Source organism: Euprymna scolopes, chromosome 14 (genome assembly GCF_053919585.1).
Source record: "Euprymna scolopes isolate OS-2025 chromosome 14, ASM5391958v1, whole genome shotgun sequence".
NCBI lineage: Eukaryota > Metazoa > Mollusca > Cephalopoda > Sepiida > Sepiolidae > Euprymna > Euprymna scolopes.
In genome coordinates, this window is record NC_136495.1 from 91,471,398 (window position 1) to 91,491,781 (window position 20,384).

The 20,384-nt window shown below is 32.8% G+C and overlaps 1 protein-coding gene across 1 annotated transcript in view; it reads left to right on the forward strand.

Moving 5' to 3' along the window:
• LOC145293159 (ethanolamine kinase 1-like) overlaps positions 1-20,384 on the forward strand; it is a 100,722-nt gene that overhangs the window by 20,955 nt on the left and 59,383 nt on the right. Inside the window, exons 2-4 of the mRNA XM_080139610.1 lie at positions 7,988-8,247; positions 11,374-11,541; positions 14,656-14,798. Of these exons, the coding sequence (XP_079995736.1) occupies positions 7,988-8,247; positions 11,374-11,541; positions 14,656-14,798 (571 nt within the window). The remainder of the gene's footprint in view (positions 1-7,987; positions 8,248-11,373; positions 11,542-14,655; positions 14,799-20,384) is intronic.

A 20,384-nucleotide genomic window follows, 5' to 3' on the forward strand; every position in this document is an offset into this window, starting at 1 on the left:
TGTCAACGACTAATCAATCTAAAACAAGACACAACAATGATGCAACAATAAAGCCCATTGGTTTCTAACAACATCAGATTGGTAGAGAAATCCTCGACAAGAAATAGAAAGAAGCTGTCAACACCCTGTGCTCGTTTTTGTCCATTTAAAAGACACACGCCAACTCTGTTCATGTTGTGGACACAAGGACGGATTTTGTGGTAACCGCAACAATTCCAAGGAAGAGTACTGCAACAATTCCAGGAAGAGTACTGCAACACTTCCAGGAAGAGTACCGCAACAATTCCAAGGAAGAGTACTGCAACACTTCCAGGAAGAGTACTGCACAAGAAGTAAAAATCACAGAAAAACGCCAGGATGTTTGCAGAAAACCACATCAAATTCAATTTTTGCTTTCAACGTAAATTTTGAACCTTGAAGAAAATATATACTTGTTGAGATAAAAACTGTGAAATTTCAGTTATTCACTTTAAGATATCAGATATTACTTTAATGTCACATCCAACATGGGAATTGTTGGGAAAACTAACTCTTAAGAAGACAACTCATGTTGCTTGTGGTGCATCAGGAGACAAGATACAACTCTCTGCTAAGTTAACATGCAATGTTTCTTTTAAAGGAAAAAAAAATTCAGGTGTGTGTTATGTTTTGGATCAACCTTGAATCTTCTTGGTTTGGATTTTATTGAAGAACTTGATCTTTTCAATATTCCCCAAACTTCAATTTTCAATTATTTCGATCTTAATGCTGCAGCAGATGCTGAAACACATTTTAAGAAATACTTAAAGCAAAGTGTTAATGTAGACATTGGTTACCTCCCTTGCTTCAGTTACATGGTTACCTCCCTTGCTTGTGGTGATATAAATAGGAGTCGGCCATCTTGGTTTAGTCAGTTCGTTCGTACAGTTTAGACAGACTACAAGTGTCTCAACAAATGGTAGCAGAGATATCCCTCTGTGTGCGACAAAACGAAAAAAAAAAAAAAAAAAATTTTTTTTTTTTGTACAGCTTGTCTGTAGCACTAGACAGATCGGATATCGGATATGGCAACTTCGAACAAACAACCTCCATTGTTGGAGGGGGAGGATGTTTACGAGAACTGGAAACAAGACGTTGAAATGTGGTCGTTGTTCACGGATCTTTCTGAGGAAAAAAAAGGGCCAGCAGTGTTTTTGACGCTACCACCGAATATTAGAGAATGTGTACGTGAATTGCCAACAAGTGACATCGGCGGACGAGATGGCTTGAAGATCTTAATAAAGAAACTGGATGACATATATTTAAAGGATGAACACACGCGCGCTTACATGACTTTTAAGGAATTTTACACTTATAAAAGACCGTCAGGTACCAGTATAAATGACTTTCTTGTTCGTTATGAGTTTTTGTACCAAAGATTAAAAAAATTCTACATTATTCTACCGGAAGGAGTGCAAGCTTTTCTTGTTTTGAACGCGGTTAACATATCGGAAGAGAACGAAAAATTAGCGCGGACAACGTGTTCTGTTTTGACGTATCAAAACATGAAGGAATCGATAAAGAAAGTATTTGGTGACATTTATCGTGATGAAAATGTACCGGCAGTGAAATCAGAGCCCGAAATCGTCAACTATAATTATTCTAAACCGGGTAACAACAAAAGGCGTTTTCGTCGAGGACAATCTAATCCATGTGACCGAAGTGGAAACGTGTTGTTGTGTTACAAATGTCAGTCTCCGAACCATCTAATTAGAGAGTGTCCTAGAAATACGCCCAGGTTTACGGAAGCGACAGAACAAATACACATTACGTTGTTCATTCAAGAAAATATTTATTTGAACAGTACAAATGAAAAAATCTCAAATCTTGTAAAGGAAACATTTGGAATGGCAGTCTTGGATTCTGCTTGTACTCGCACACTGGCTGGCGAAGTGTGGCTTGATGTTTATTTGGATACTTTAAATGAAAGTGACCTGCAACTAGTGAAGTATACGAACTCAGACCGGAGTTTTTGTTTTGGTGATGGAGTGGCTGTCACAGCAATTAAAGTTGCTAAATTTCCGGTTACACTCGGAGGTATAAGAGTTTATATCGAAGCAGATATTGTGAAAAACGACTTGCCTCTTCTATTAAGTCACAAATCAATGAAGACAGCAGGAATAGTGCTAGATTTCCGGAAAGATATGTGCTGGATTTTTGATAAATGTATTGAACTAAAGACCACAACTTCAGGTCACTATTGTCTCCCCTTAACAAATAAGTTGTTGGATCATAGTGGTACTAAGAACATTGTATTACATGTTCAGAATTTTGGTCAGTGTTCTTTCACAGAAAAAAAAAAAAAAGCAGAAAAACTTCATCGACAGTTTGCTCATGCCTCGAAGGAAAAACTTGTTTCCTTGGTTAAAAAAAGTGGCAAATTCAATGACAAGGAATTTATAAAGGCGATTGAGGAGGTTTGTGAAAACTGTCAAATTTGCCTTAGATTTAAAAAAGCTCCACTGCGACCGGTTGTGGGATTGCCTCTTGGCAATAGATTTAATCACACAGTTTGCATGGATTTGAAAGAGTTCATTCACAATGAGGTGTGGATACTACATCTCATTGATGCCGCTACCAGGTATTCAGCGGCAACATTGATCAAAACAAAGAAGAAGGAGGAGATCATCAAAAACATCTTTATGATGTGGATTACCTATTTCGGATCTCCTGTTCGTTTTCTGAGTGATAATGGGGGTGAATTCAACAACGAACACTATAGACAGATGAATGAAAAACTCAACATAGAGACCTGTACTACTGCCGCAGAAAGTCCATTCAGCAACGGTACTGTAGAACGTCATAATTTGATAGTTGCTGAGGCAATGAAAAAAACAATTGACGATGAGAAGTGTGAACCTGAAATTGCCTTGGCATGGGCTATTTGTGCAAAAAATGCCCTCCTCAATTACTCTGGACACAGTCCAAATGAACTTGTATTCGGTTTCAATGTAAATACACCCTCAATTCTGACAGACCAGTTACCTGCTATGGAGTCCTCTACTACAAGTGACATGGTGAGAAAAAATTTAAATGCTCTCCATAGTGCAAGGAGAAACTTTTTGGAAGCTGAGTCCAGTGAGAGAATTAGGAGAGCTCTCAGGTCTAATGTCAGAACTTATGCTGATGAAGATTATGCTACCGGAGACCAAATCTATTATCGGAGGCAGGGTTTTAAAGGATGGCGTGGTCCAGCAAAAGTGTTAGGCAGAGAAGGCCAGTTTGTCTTAATCAGACATGGCGGAGCATTTTATAGGATGCATCCGTGCCAATTGATGAAAGTGAATAAAAACAACGAAAAAAGAACAAAAAAAGCTGAAATGCTGGGAAACACTACAGAAGGGAAGAATGAATACCTTTCAGTTGAGGAGGAGGAGTTGCAGAATCAAGTGGTAGAAAGTGAAGATATAGACAGAGAAGAAGTTGTTGATAGTTCTACCAGTTTAAGGGATAAGACTGAAAAACCTGGCCGAAATAAGACCATAACTTATAAAATAAATGGAAGTGAGGAGTGGAAGAAAGGAAAGGTTATGTCAGTACAGCCTAAATCAACTGGCAAATATAGTCATTGGATCAATATAGAACCTGAGGATGAAAACGAGGATCAAGTTTGTATCAACTGGAATCATATTGATCATTGGAGAGAAGTGCCCCAATATACTGAACAGGAAAATGTAGTCCTGCTCACCGCTGAACAAGAGCAGTCGAAAGCTGTAATGGATGCCAAGCATAAAGAAATAAAAAACATGAACACCTATGAAGTATTTGAATGTGTGCCATACACAGGTCAAAAAACAATATCCACAAGATGGGTGATTACTGAAAAATTCAAGGATAATCAGAAAACAATGAAAGCTCGCCTTGTAGCACGAGGCTATGAAGAAAATAGTAATCTGAAAACGGACTCCCCAACATGTAGCCGTGAAGCTATGCGAATGGTCATGCTAACCGCATCAATAAAGAATTGGATGCTGCAGACCATAGATTTTACCTCAGCCTTTTTGCAAGGTGGTATTTTAGAGAGAGATGTGTACCTGAGGCCACCATCTGATGTTTGTCCTAAATCTCAAGTGTGGAAATTAAAAAGATGCATCTATGGATTGAATGATGCTCCACGGGCATGGTACAAGAGAGTTACTCAGGCTTTGATTGAATTAAAAGGAGTAGCAAGTGCTTATGATAATGCATTGTTTTTGTGTCATGATATTAAAGGAAATTTGACTGGAATTCTTGCTATGCACGTGGATGATTTTGTTTTCTGTGGAAACACAGAGTTTGAAAGGGATGTGATTGCAACATTGAAAGAAAAATTTAAGGTGGGATCTCATGAAAGTGGAACATTCAAATATGTTGGACTGAATGTTAATCAACAGGAAAATGGGATCACTGTAGAACAAGATCTATATGTATCTTCCATATCTCCAATAGAAATAAGCAAAGGGAGGATACTGAGGAAAAATGATGAACTGAATGAAGAAGAAAAGCATGAGTTGAAGAGACTTGCAGGTCAGATGATGTGGGTTTCAACTCAAACACGCCCTGATATAGCTTTTGATGTGTGTAAAATGAGCAACACTGGAAAGCATCCCAAAGTAAAAGCCTTATTTGAGGCGAATAAAGCCTTATCAAAATTGAAATCCAAGAAGGGTTCTATAACATTTCCAAAATTGGGAAAGCCCTCAGATTTACACATTTTGTGTTATACTGATGCCTCTTATGCCAGTCTGGAAGATGGATCTTCACAGGGTGGTTTTGTTGTCTTTATTGGAGGAAGTACTGACAAAATGGCCCCCATGTGTTGGGCGTCAAAGAAATTGGACAGAGTGACAAAAAGCCCATTGGCCTCAGAGACTCTTGCTCTGAATGAGGGAGCTGATGCTGGTGTTTTGACTGCGGTTATGATACAAGAGGTATTTCAGTTATCTAAATTGCCAGACGTTCTCTGCAAGACAGATAATGCATCACTTGTGGAGACATTGAATTCCAACAATCTGGTAAGCGATCGACGATTGAGAATAGATGTAGCAAGGCTGAAGGAAATGAAGAGTAGAGGGGAGATACAGATAGAATGGATCAAGGGTTGTGATCAGGTCTCTGATTGTTTGACCAAGGCAGGAGCTTCGTCTGAGCTTCTAAGGGACTTGTTAAATCAGAAATAAATTATTCACTTGAGGACAGCAGCAATGTTAATGTAGACATTGGTTACCTCCCTTGCTTCAGTTACATGGTTACCTCCCTTGCTTGTGGTGATATAAATAGGAGTCGGCCATCTTGGTTTAGTCAGTTCGTTCGTACAGTTTAGACAGACTACAAGTGTCTCAACACAAAGTTCAGCAATGTTTTTCAATAAGAACTTGAATGTTGTTGTAAAGTTAAAACGACTTTAAAACTGAAGGCAGATGCAAAGCCAGTCTTCATACCAAAGCATCTGATACCATATGCAGCTTTAGTTACAGTAGAAAAAGAATTGGATTGTCTACAACAAGAAGGAGTAATCCAACCTACAAATTACTCATCCTGGCCAGCACCTATTGTCGTTGTGAAGTACGCCCATGTGCAGACTTCAGCACAGGAATAAATGACCGACTGGAGACACATCAGTATCCACTACCTGTACTGGAGGACTCAATGGTGGAACTTGTTTTGCAAAACTGGACCTTGCAGATGCATATCTACAAATGGAAGTTGATGAAGATTCCAAAAATCTTCTCCTTATTAACACCTACAAGGGGTTATTTCAATTTAACCGCCTTTGATTTGGAGTCAGCTCCAGCAATATTCCAACAAACTATGGATACAATGCTCGCAGGATTGCCAGGAGTTTCTGCCTTTACTGATGATATTATCATTACCGGCACATCCCAAAAGGAACTTCTGCATTTTCTTACTGCCGTGCTGGATCGAATTCAACAATATGGATTTTACTTAAGACCAGACAAATGTAAAATTTCAAAACTTCTGTGAAATATCTTAGATTTATATTTGATAAAAATGCTCGAAATGAGTACATTTTTTTTTTAGTTTTTTTTATTATTATTTAGTAGTTAATTTTATTCATTTGCCAAATTTTTTATTAGTTTTTTTTTTTATTATCTATTAGTATTTTATTTATGAGTCAAATTTTTTTATTAGTTTTTTATTATTTATTAGTTCATTTTTTATGAGCCAAAGTTTTTATTAGTTATTTTCTTTTTTATTAGTTAATTTTATTTATGAGCCAAATTTTATGATTTTTTCATACTTTATTAGTTAATTTAATTTATAAGTCAAATTTTTTATTAGTTAATTTTATTTATGAGCCAAATTTGTTATTAGTTTTCTTTTTTTATTATTTATTAGTTAATTTTTAGGATCCAACTTTTTTATTAGTTTTTATTATTTATTAATTAATTTTTTTATGAGCCAAATTTTTTATTAGTTTTTTTTATTATTTATAAGTAAATTTTTTAGGAATCAAGTTTTTTATTAGTTATTTTATTATTTATTAGTTAATTTAATTTAGAAGCCAAACTTTTTATTAGTTATTTATTTATTTATTAGTTAATTTTCTTTATGAGCCAAATCTTTTATTATTTTTTTTTATTATTTATTAGTTTATTTTTATGAGTAGAGTTTTTATTATTATTTATGTTATTATTTATTGGTCAATTATTTTATAAGCTGAATTGTTTTATTGAATATTGAATCCTTTTTTAGTTATTTTTTTCATGAGCCAAATTTTTTAATAATTATTTTATTAATTTTTAGTTACTTTTTATGAGTTGAATTTTTCCTTAGTTATTTCATTATTTCTTAGTTAATTTTTTTATGAGCCAAATTTTTTAGTTAGTTATTTTATTATTCATTTGCTAAATTTTTCATGAGCCAAATTTTCTTATAATTTTTTTATTATCATTTAATTTTTTTATGAGCCCAAATTTTTATTAGTTATTATTTTAATTTGTAGTTAATTTTTAGTATGCCAAATTATTTTATTAAATATTTTATTTTTATTAATTTTATTGATGAACCCAATTTTTTATTAGTTTTTTAATTATTATTAGTTAAATTTTTATGAGCCAAATTGTTATTAGTTAATTTATTATTTATAAGTAAATAAATTTTGTTATGAGCCAAATTTTTACTTAGTTTTTTATTAGTTAAATTTACTTATGAGCTTAATTTTTTTATTTTTATGTTATTTATTAGTTAACTTTTTTCAGAAAAAGTTTTTATTTATTATTTATTAGTTAATGTTTTTATTAGCCAAATTGTTTTTATTAGTTATGATATTATTTATTAGTTAATTTGTATTCATGAGTCAAGTTTTTTACTAGTTACTTTTTTTATTGGACAAATTTTTTATTACATATTTCATTATTTATTAGCTAATTTTTATATGAGCCAAATGTTTCATTAATTATTTTATTATTTATTAGTTAATTTTATTTATGAGCCAAAGTTTTTATTAGTTATTTTATTATTTATTAGCTAAATTTTTTATAAACTAAATTTTTTAAATATTTTTTTATTTATTAGTGAAATGATGATCTAAATTTTTTATTAGTTATATTATTATATTACTTAATTTTTTATGAGCCAAATTTAGTATTCGTTATTTTATTATTTATTAGTTTATTTTTTCATAAGCCAAATTTTTTATTAGTTTTTTATCATTTATTAGTTAATTTTCCTATGAACCAATTTTTTTATTAGTTAGGATTTGGAATGTTAATTTTTTTTTTAGCTAAATGATAATAGGCTTAGATAGATTGAACAGGCTTCTCCATGGAGGAGAAAGTTTCATGAGAATATCAAGTTCACAAGTGATCCCCAGTTGCAGGTAGTTTTAAGAGTTTGATACTAAAATATGTTTGGAACTCTGTCAAGTTTAGTCATTGGATGAAAAATTGTGATGTTGTTTTAAGATAGTGATTTATTCTGTGTGATTTTCTGCATGTTTGTATATTTCATATTCTTTGTGTTGAAGGTATTTACAGAGGGCATCACGAATCAGCTGATTGGCTGTTACCAACATTTAGAAGAAGACAAAATGGTATTAATTAGGATTTATGGTGAAAATACAGAACGTATAATTGACCGACAAGTAGAACGTCTTTCAATGCAACTTCTTCATTCTCTTGACATGTCACCACCACTTTTCTGTACGTTTAATAATGGTATGTGTTATGGTTACCTGGTTGGAGAACCCTTGGATGAAAAATCAATCAGCAATGACAAAATCAGCCGGTAATTATTTACATTTATTGTTGATAAATTGCATTCTTCTATGTTCTATTTAAGTTCATTCTTTATTTTGGTAAATTCCTTACATTTCAAATTCAATAAAATATTTAATTTTTCAAATTTCTTTTTTGAATAAGATACTTTAAAATTTTTTTAATCTTTTTTAAAGTATTAAAAGTTTGTCATTACTTTTAAAATATTTTTTGTTCTATTTGACCGCCAATGTCTTTCTGACCTTATGATTTTTTATGTATAAACTTTTAATACATAAAGTCAACTGAGATTTTCCCCTATTTTATTGAGCAGTATAGCTTCATAAGCCACATATCGAAAGTTGTTTTGTCAATCATTATCAATCTAAATTGTTCCATCTCTAGCAAAAGGTTTGATTTTTATAAAGTTTTATATTTTCGTTTTTTAATTAATGATGTCTTACCATTAAAAATACAAAAGAAATCTTGAGTCATTTTTTCAGTTCACATTGTGTATTCACATATTTCATATTAATCAATAATTGCCTAATAAATATTGTTAGTAAAAAATATGGTTGGGATGATTAATAGAATCAGTATAAAAATTGTAAAAAATGTAATTTAATTTCTGATTTCAGTAAACGATTCTTTTAGTTATTTTAAAAATTAATTTTCCATTGCTGTAATTTAATAGTAAAACGATAAACATTTATTGATTTTCAGCTAAGAGTAAAACTAAAATTATACTAAAATCTATAGATCATAATAACGAATTTAGATGAAAATGGCACTAGAAAAAATGGTACAAGTGAATAAAAAGGAAAAAAATAACACAAGTGAAAAATATGAAAATCTCATTATGTTGTGATGTTTATCAAAATCCTGGGTACTATATATAAAGGGAAAACATTAAGAAGTTTGTCAAATTAAAAAAAAATTATATATACATATGTAGATGGGGACTGTCAACTGCATCACCCCTCCCAAAAGGAAGAAAATGAGATACTACATTTTTAAGACAATTTCATGTTAACACCCTGAAAAAACTGAGAAAGTAAATACCCAATTATATTAGAATTTAGAATGAAGGATCGGTTCCAGAAATAAATCTAATATATAAAAGGCTCTATGTCTGTCTGTCTCCATATTTTCAATCTCTATCTTTTCCGAAACTAAAAGTTGCAAAGGGGCGCTAGGGGCCTCAAATGATTGGATTTTTTATGGACCGTTCTTTTCTGAATCTTTAGCTGGTTAAAATAGTTTTTAAGGTGTCAAAATTAAAAAGATTATTGTACATTTTGTACATTCAAAAAGTGATGATTTATTTTTAACCATTTCATATGCGTGTCATGTTGGTACAGTGGTAACATCACCAGCTTTGAATGCTGCAGTTTTGCTTTCGGTTTCGTTTCTAGCTGATGGCATCCAAATACTTTTCTTTTTACTTTTGAAATCACAACTCTATAATAATATGTACGAAATCTGGACAAATTAAAATATCATACTTAAACATACTTTACGACCAGCCTAAGCCTCTCCCCCACTAGTTTAATGTAAAATGATCTCCAGGTCAGTCACTTATCAGATAACATCTGTTTCTTCAGTTATGTTATGGGTTTTTGTCTAGTTCTCCAGCTTTGGGGTGGGCAGATATTGTGAAAAAACTTTGAACATATTTGTGGAATTCAATTAGATATAAATCAGTTATTAAATTCAAAGATTTCAGTCTATGTCTGAAAAATCTACACTTTGGCACCAATTCTTCTTTGATTTTGAGTTTCCATGTCTATGAACTGTATGGAAAAACAGATTTTAAAAGCTAAAAAATATTTCAATTCTTACTTTCAAATCACTTGTGTTATATTATTATTAGCAACTGATACCAATTGATACCAATTGTCATCATAAAATGTTGTATTTTAATTTAACACTTGATGTCGACAATTATAACAACAAATGAGCGTATGGTAGCAAGAAAGACAGACAGGAATATTAAGTTTAAATATTTATTTTGAAGAAACAAAATGGGAAGATTATCTTTTGTTGTCAGAATGTTCTGGAAAGGAAAGGAAATTAGTAATATCTCTTGCTGTTAAAGTGTGCTGGAAATAAAAGAAAATTAGTAATGTCCCGTGTTTTAAGAAGCATTGAAGCCCAAAAGAAAGGAGGGTTAAAATTGTCTTTGACACTGTATCCTTATTGTGCATTAACTGTAGATACCAGGCTCAGCACAAATGAGAGAAATCAGTATTAGCAGGGTGATTGTATGAGTTGTATACTGGGGTTGCAAGTTAGTGGGTTACTGCTGCTATAGCAAAGAGAGAAAAGATAGTTCACAAGACACTTTTGGCTTCCTGCTGCAGTTAGCTGTTAGCGTCAGTACTTATATTGACCTGAAGAAGTGAATGCTTATCCTCATTTGCTGGCATATTAGTTCTGCCATGTTTGACTCAATGTGAGGGGATCTCCATTTCCCGGAACCTCCATTTGTCTAGCAAATGAAACTGGGTACATCTCTGAATAAATTCAAATTAAGTTTGTCACCCACAATATTTTTCTTCAAATTATTTTGTCAATGTATGTTGTGATCTGTTGTCAAAATTGAAATGTTTTCTTTCTCAAGCTTGATTATTGTCTTGGTTAAATGTTGAATATTTCTTTGCCGGAATGAACTTGTAATGAAAAGATGAGCATAAAGAAGATAGTTCCTGACACTTTAATATGTCAATAATATCCAATCAAACTGTGATGATCGCCATTTCTGTTGGTAATTCGTAATGTTTTTGTATGGCTGCTGCTGCTGCTATTATTTGTGTTTATGTTGTGTTGCAGCTCAGGGTGAGATTTGCTACTGCTACTATAATCTGCATTCTTGACGTTGTTTACATGGAGATATAAGTTTGATAGAAAGACGATTTGGGAAAGGCAAATGTTGAAATGAATGTAATAATTTTCTGTAGCAACTCAAAATGTTTTTCCTTGAACATGCTGTTGTAGGTGGTGATTGTGTTAAGTGGAAAAGATGTGCAAGAAGTTTTTGGTTATTGCTGAATCTAAAAAGGAAAAAGTGATCATTATATGTAGAGGTAATAAAAAATGGATTTGCAAAAAAAACTTTCCAAATACTGTCTCATGTGGAATCTTTACCTCTTTTCAGGTTGATTGCTAAAGAGATGGCACGGTTGCATTCTATAAAGTCTAAAAATATTGAAGATCCAGAAATCCGATCAGTTTTGTTCTGTGGAAAACCAAGTTTATTTCGTAAGATTTCTGTAATGTTTAAAAATGTGCCTGAAAAATATGACGATGAGGACAAACAAAAACAGTAAGTACATGTTTGTATCTATCTGTTTCTACCCGAGTGCATCTTTTGTTAAAAAAAAAATGGTTTCAACAACTGTTCTTATAGTTTCTTTGTCATCAGTGTGTGAACTCAATTGTGATAAAACACATAAAAAAATCTTCTTTAAAATACTTTATATCCAATCACAGCAAAAATGAATAAAAAATTTAATAGCACTTGTAGAAATTGTCATCCAGATCTTGTAATTCTTGCTGATTTTGTAAAAATTCATTAGGCGGCCTCTCATGTTCTCTAAATATCTAACCCAAATTCAAAGAAAAATCATTTTTAGAGATAAATTAGATTTTTTTCAATTCTGTATAATTTTAAAATCAAACCAGTTAATTTGATTGCTTGGATTTGTTCAAAATAAACAAAAAAAATCAAAGATTAATTAAAAAAATATTTTTGAAATAAAATCAACTCCAATTGCAATCATTTTAGTTTTTGCTTCATAATTAAAAGCCATTAAACAAACCCTAACAAAAAATGAGAAAGCATAATTTTGCAGATTTTGAATCTAAACATTGCAAGCTTTAAAAATAATTATTTTATAATTTAACATTTTTAAAATTTTGAAAGTCTCCACTTATTTTCATGAAGGTCTCCTATTCTAGAGTTATATTATTTATTCGCGACCAAGATTAATTTAATGGAGAGTGTATTTATTTAGAAATTTATTAAATGAAGCTATTTAAAATTTGAATTGTTATTTTTAAATTTTGGTTTAAATATTTTATTAAAAAATTTTGTAAATAAATGCACTCTCCATCAAAAACTAACTTTGATCGCGAACAAATAATATAAATTATTGTTGTTAATAATAATAAAAATAACTTATTCACGACCAGGATTGATTTTTATGTACAAAATAATAATAATAATAATGCTAAAAAACATAATTTAAAATTTAGGACACTTATCTCTCATGTTGGCAGTCTGTGAAGGAGAACTCTTTCTAGACTGAGGTAATTTATAAAAATTATAATAAAATCAAAAATACAAGCAACAAGTATAAAGAACCGATATTTGAAAAATACATTGTGACATGTATTATGAGATTAAATTAAAATTTAATATTTTCAAATAATTAAAAAAAATTTTCACTAAAGTTAATGTTTTAAAGAATAATTAAATAAATATTGAATTGTATTAAAAACTCACACAGAAAAAACACACTTTACATAAAATAAATCAATCAGAAAATGCTGCTCGAATATACCAAAATGAAAGTTAAACCGGTGTCATCTGAAACCTGACCTTTTCTAAATAAAGCCAGGGTCCTTATTCCCTACTTTGTCCAAATAAACTTCTCAAAATATGAAAAAAGTTGAATTTAGGCAGCAGATTTGGGACAAACAAAAGTTCATATACATTTTTTTATCAGTTATTACACACACACACACACACACACACACACACACACACACACACACACACACATTGTCTAACACAGCTTTCACACTATGCACAATGCTTCAAGAAAACTACAAAATCCTCCTCATATATATATATATATATATATATATATATATATTGTTTTCCATCTTATTTTAGTTGACTGAATTTCTGCTATGGTTCACTTTACAATTATTCTAAAATTTTGCCAATCGAATAAAGATATATATATATATATATATATATTTAAATTGTGATTCAATGAATTTCAAAAAACCCTTATTGAAATGAAGTGTTTGAGTTTCATATCAAAGATTTTTATTATTCTAAGCAAGAACACAGAATACTTTAGAAAATTAATCTCCTTAACCTATAGGGTTTCGATGTCTACCGCCAGTAATATTTTGTAAATCTTATAATCACAGGTTTCCATACCAACTGATTGTTAAATACAATTATTCTGAAGTGTATATATATATATATAGTTATCCACATACAGTACTGTTTTGCTTTTTCACAGCTCATGTGTGGCTAGACAAGCAACTACCTCAAGTCATGATCAAAACCCGATCGTCCAAACGACAGTCATAGCTTCTAACCATTGTACTATACGGTTGCTGCTATGCAGGCAGTGAATTAACAATGTTTTGACATTGTATAAAGTACCTGAGCTCAATTTGTTTACACAAAGAGCATCGCGTCATATGCTAATGGTAATTTGTATATCACTTCCCAATATGCTCAACCCAAGATAGGGAGCATTATAGGTCATCCACATACAGTACTGTTTTGTTGTTTCACAGCTCATCAGTGCAGCTAGACAAGCAACTACCTTAAGCCAGGATTGAAACCCGATCGCCCAGATGAAAGTCGGAGCTTCTAATCGTTGCGCTTATATGACTGCTGCTATGCGGGCAGTGCATTAACAATGTATATACTAGCAGCGAAATCCGATGTTGCCCAGGATTTGATCAGGATCAACAAATGTTTCACATTTCCAATATTTTTATTGTCATCGAAATCAATGAAATCGCCCTTTCATCAATCAAATCTATCGATTGCCTGCTCTAGTCAGGAACCTACCACAGTGCACTGGGGGAAGGGGAGCTTCAAATGTCTTCCTGCAATGACTGAGTCCATAATTTATCATAGTCTGCATTGCACTTTTTAAAAAAAATTTTATTTTATTTTTTTTTATTCAATTTTCACCCCAAACAAGGCACAGTGCCACTTTGAAGCAGGGGGCTACTATTAGGGACTTAATTAGCAGGGCCATTATGAAGGGAGATGAGTTGATAACTTACTGTTGACTTTATGAAATTATTTTTATATAATGACTTAAATTAAAATTTTAAATGCAAAAGTCAAGTTAATGGCTTAATTGTACTCTAAACAGAAACATTTATTTTGAACATGCCCCTGTCATATCAAAGAACCTACTGTTGATTTTTTATATGCTGCTTTTAAGTCCATAGAGAACAGACGTACACATACATGCATACACACACACAAAGTGCCTATATACTATACCTACAATCTCTTTCATTATATATATATATATATATATAATTGTATACAGATCAAATTCTCTTCAATATTTCATCAGATTCCAAAATAAAACCTTTAAAAGTTTAATATTCAACATTATTTTTAAGCTTCTTCTTGAAATTGTCTCCCTTTTTTTCTTTCATTCTTCAGGTATAAATTGCATGTAACCAGCCAAATTAACTTGGAAGACGAATGTGATGAACTTTGCCAATATCTACATGACTGTGATCTGCCACTTGTTTTCTGCCACAATGACCTTTTAATAAAGAATATTATTTACAATGACAAAACCGGTAAATGACCTTTTAATAAAGAATATTATTTACAATGACAAAACCGATAAAAATAAAACACTCAATCCTTTTATCAATTTGGCTGTTAAAATCTACAACATTTAATTTTCAAGGTTTAACATGTACTCAAACAATGAGTTATTTAAAGATATTGTTAATGGTTGTTTGGTTTTATAAGCAAAACGCTTCACCAAAATCTCTAAATGTATTTAATATACCTTAGTTAAATATGTTAACTATTTTTTTTTTGTAATGAACAATTAAAAATATCAACGACGATAGTTTAAAAAATATTTACTTGAATATAATTTTGTGCTTTTACACAATATGAAACAAACTAAACTCATGTTTGCTGAACTAAACTTTATTTAAAAGCATCTATAACTTTCTTAATATCGTCTTGCTTTTTAATTTAAATTAGACAAGTCTGTGTATGAAGGTATACAAAATATTAATCTCTCTTATTTTTGTGTGTGTAAGTTGGACAAATCAGTTTACTAAATTTTTGTTGACATTTTTCAATAAGAATAGTGAAAAGGGGTTTATAAACACTTTTCTATATCACACCCATTGCAGTAGGAGGGGATTTGTCTTCATTATTTTTTCAAATATACATGCTTCTTGAATTAGCTTCTTTTTCTTAAGCAATGAAAAATGTTACATTTTTTTGTTTAAAACATTTTAGTTATGAAGGTAATGTCTATTTCACTTGCAGAAAATCATAATTACTTTTTATTAGTTGCAAAATAAGAGAAATGTAATTTAAGACTGTTCATAGGCTATCAGCAAAAAACTGGAAAAAAATTGAAACCAAAGAAAAAAGTAAAACTTGTAAAATAAAATTGTTCTTTTCAAAATTGATTCTATCAGATCATCCAAAAATCAAATCAATCCATCGGTCAAATCTTTTCAAAACAGAATTCTTATGTCAAAAGTCATCTGATAACAGAAAAACAGTTAAGAAGCAGAAAATATAATTTGGCAGGGAAGGTTGGGCGATTCGGTTTCAAATTAGTGATTTGTCATTATAGTCAAAGTTGTTTTATATTTTAAAAATTAATTCAGTAAATGAAGATATTTTTATTTGAATAAAATTGAAATAAAAATTATTAAAAGAAAAAAAATTCAATTTGATTGAAAAAAAAAAAAAAACTTAAAATCACTCTGTTTATTAACACAACACAAAAATAGACAACATTCAGTCAACAACGAGATTATATTTTCATATTGTTTTTCTTAATTAAAAAAATGAAAGGTGTTTATGCACTTATGTTACTGTGCTATTTTTTAAATAGTATTTTCAAGTTGAATTAAAGTTTCATGATATCTTTTTTTATTAAATTGTTAGGAGAAAGTACAGAATAGTTACAAAACATTCTCCCCTCCTTAATCCTTAAAAAATCAATAAAAAAATAATTATCCAATATAAGTTTTGCAAAAACATGAGTTTTCTTAAAAACACTTAAAGTGATATATTTCCAAATTGCTTTTCTTAATTTAAAAAAAATGTTATAAAATCTTTATAAAAATGTGACTGGCATGGTTGACACTGAATTAGCCAAGCCAAAACGACCATGCCAAAATGTTCCATTCCTTAAGTTAGGTGTGTTTTTTTCAGAGTGGTAGCAAATAAAATGTTTTTCCTATGTTAATTTCATAAATCAATGAAATTGTAATTTTTTTCGTTTTATGAAGCAATAGGTAAATTAAAATTGTAAGACTGGTGTAATTTTGTTAAAGAAATTTAATATGTGCACAGAACATTTTTGTGTTTGGATGTACATATGAACTGGAAGCATTGATGTGCATTATTTTAGTGTGGTGGCCAAAATAATGTAATTCTTTTGTCTTGTCAATTATTGAAATTCTATTTTTTTTCTGAACTTAGTTAAGAATATATGAAAGAAATGAAAAATATTGTTATAGACTATAGAGGGGTTTATCAGGTTTGTGTCTAACGCTCTGACTCCATAGAAATAAATAAAAAAAAACATATTTTAAGGGTGAATAAAAAAAAAGGCAACTTTACTATTTGGGAGGTATATAGAGAAGGTTCGTTTTGTGGCAGAAGAGAATGTTCATGAAATGTGTGTGGGAAAATCAACAGAAAGAATGTTCATTGGGTTATACTTATCGGTTTAAGTGGGAACAAAGTTGGTTTGAATTTACTTCGGTGTCTTCCTTTTCTGGTTTTCGTGAACGAAGCAGTGTTTAGTCATTCAAGGCGTTCGGGCCATAACGTGGGGCCAGTACGTTGTTTTTGACTTTCACAACCTTTTCGGGGCTCCTCCGGCCGCGTGGAAAATCAACCGTCCTTTGCTGTCTTCTTCTTCAAAACCCCCTAAAAAAACGCGCCAAAAACCAAACTTCCTTTTTCCACCGGAAGTCCCGCATCTTCCAGTCCGCTGTCAATTCTTATTAATCCCCACACACATCGCCACCCGAAATAGCGGAGCTATTCCGAGAATGTTAGTTAAAGATAATGGTGGATAGTAGAGTGTCTTTAGCTTTCTACTATTATATATATGCTGTTTATATTTTTATTTATTTATTTATTTTTTTTTTTTACACGTAAAATGTGGTTTTTTGTGCTTTGCAAAGCTTCGCAAAGCGAACACGTCTACCTGAGCGTGTGATGGTAGGTTTATGTGTTGAGTCTTGTATGTCCTGTATTTGAGCTGACATGCCTTCTGATGTATTCTCATTTGTTGTCATTTGTTCAGTACCTTCGTTCAGTATTTTTTTATTGTTGACACTACTGAATTTAACTGGTTTTAGTCTTTCTACTGAGACTGTTTGTATATCTCCCGATGGCAGTTCGATTTGAAAGTGCTTGTTTTGCCTTTGGATGACCCTATGTGGTCCAGAGTATGGAGCTTCCAGTGGTTTTCGAATCCTTTCCCTTCGAAGCCACGCATGGGTCGCTGATTTTAGCTCTTCCGGTACGAATGCTTTTTGTGTTATATAGCTGTCCTTCTGAGAGGAGAGCCATATCCAACTTTTGCATCTCTTTGGCCATTTTTCTTATGTCTTCTCCACGTAGATCTGGATTTTCTTGGTTCATTATTAGTTTTGGCAGTAGTAGTTGGGTCCCTGTAACTGCGGCAGCTGGGGAAAATCCTTGGTCGTTAGGCATGTTTCTAATGCCAAGCAGTACGATGGGTAGTGCATCTAGCCAGCTCTGCTGTCGTGTCATGATTGCAGTCTTTAGGGTCCGGTGTAGCCTTTCGATCATTCCGTTGGTTTTAGGGTGATACGCCGTCGTGCGGAGTCTGTGGAATCCAATTATTGTGGATAAGTCTCTGAACAGCTCACTCTCGAACTGGCTTCCTCGGTCTGTAACCACATGTAATGGAACTCCAAAACGGGAGATCCATATGGTTAATAATGCTATTGCAATGGTAGAGGCAGATGTGTTCTGCAGAGGTGTGGCCTCCACCCATCTTGTTGCTCTATCAATACATGTCAGTAAATATCTGGCTGGAGATGTGTATACACCATCATATGTGGTGGCGGGTGGTAATGGTCCAATGATGTCGATATGTACATGTACTGTTTTGAATCTCCCAGATGGTAGGAAGAATGGTGTGGTTTCTGTTTTGGTGTGCCTGGAGATTTTATGTTGCTGGCATTGAAGACAGCCTTTAACCCAATTTCGTATATTTCTGTCCATGTCTGGCCAAAAGTATCTGGACTTTATTAACTTGGTTGTTGGTGTAGGTCCTGGATGTGAGATGTTATGAAATGTGTCAAAAATGTTCCTGCGTAACGGTTCGGGTATGTATGGTCTGGGAGAGGGTGTTGATATGTCACACCAAATGGATGACCCTTGTAGTTCGTATGGCTTTAACTGACTTTCATATTTACGGAGTTCATCGTCAGTTTTTTATGCTTCGCAGATGGCTGGTAAATCACAATGATCAATGGTCTCTGCGCACGTTGGTTGAGACAGGCAGTCAGCAACAATGTTGTCTTCTCCTCTGATGTACAACACATCTACAACATATTCTGTGATAATTGACAGATAACGTTGTTGTACATCAGATTTCATTGGTGGAGAAGAGGGTCACATTCCTACCTTCTATTTGAGGTTTGAAATGCAACACAGCTTGGTATGCTGCTAACAGTTCTCTGTTAAAGTTGGAGTATTTCGTTTGGCTCTCCGATAGCTTTCGTGAGTAGAATTCAATAGGTATCGGTTCACCATTTACTATCTGATTCAGTGCTGCTCCTACTGCATAGTTGGAGCTATCTGTGACCAAGTGATATTGTGTGGCCTTCAGATCAGGATGTGTCAATGCGGATATTTCTGCTAGGGTGGTTTTTATTTTTACAAATGCTTCTTTTCCAGTGTTTTAGCTGCAGGATTGTGTTTAATGGCTTCCGTCAAAGACAGTAACACATCTGCAGCCTGTGGGATTAGTTTTCTGTAGAAATTGACCATTCCCAGGAATCGCCTGAGCGATTTAGAGTCTGTTGGTTCTGGAAAATTTTTTATGTCTTCCACTTTCCGTGCCGTTGGTGTAAGTCCTTCAGCACTTACATTGTAGCCCAAAAATTCAGTGTTATCTCTGAAAAATTGGCACTTGTCAACAGAGATTTTAAGTTTATTCTCTTCAAGAAGTGAGAGAACCTTTCCAAGGTCATTGTGGTGTTGTTCCTCAGACTCTGAAAACACCAGGATGTCATCAATGTATACGAAAACGCAGCCCACCTCCCTGAGTATGCTGTCCATAAATCTTTGGAAGGTTGAACTGCTATTTCGCAACCCAAAAGACATAAATAAATATTCAGAAAGGCCAAATGGTGTTATCACGGCAGATTTTTCAATATCAGCCTTCTGAATGGGAATTTGATGATATGCCTGTAACAAATCAATCTTTGAGAATACTCTCTTTTTAAAAAGCTTGGCTCCGAGGCTGTTAATGTTCGGGATTGGGTATCTGTCTGGTCTTGTCAGGTGGTTCAGGTATCTGAAGTCACCACACACTCTCCATTTTCTGGGGGTTAATTTCGGAACTAGGTGTATTGATGAGGACCATGGGGATTTTGATGGTCTTATTATTCCAGCTTTTAAAAGCTCTGTGAATTCTTGTTTTGCCGCCTCATATTTCTCTTCGGACAGCTGTCGGACCTTGGCGTAAGTTGGAGCACTATCTCCAGTGTCTATGACATGGGTTACTCTTGTGTTAGATGCTGGAGGTTGCTCTGTGCGTGGTGTGGTAAGCTTGGGGAATTTTTGGAGGAGAGACTGCATCGTTCCTGGTAGACTGTCATGGTTGTTTACCATTATATTTTGTATCTGGGCTGTGACCCGTCCCCCTTGTACATAGCGGCATGTTGTCTCATCCACCAATTTACCATCGCTGCAATTCAAGATGAAGAAAGTCTGCACCTAAAAGGGGGTTGAGAGTGTCCGCGATTACAGCTGTCCAAGGGTATGAACGGCGTAAACCTGGAATAACAATGTCCACTTGTATTTCTCCAAAGCATTTTATGGCATCTCCATTGGCCGATGACAAATGTACAGATGTGGAATTAATGGTTATATCAGGTGCCAGACTGTGTGGTAGTATTGTTACAGAG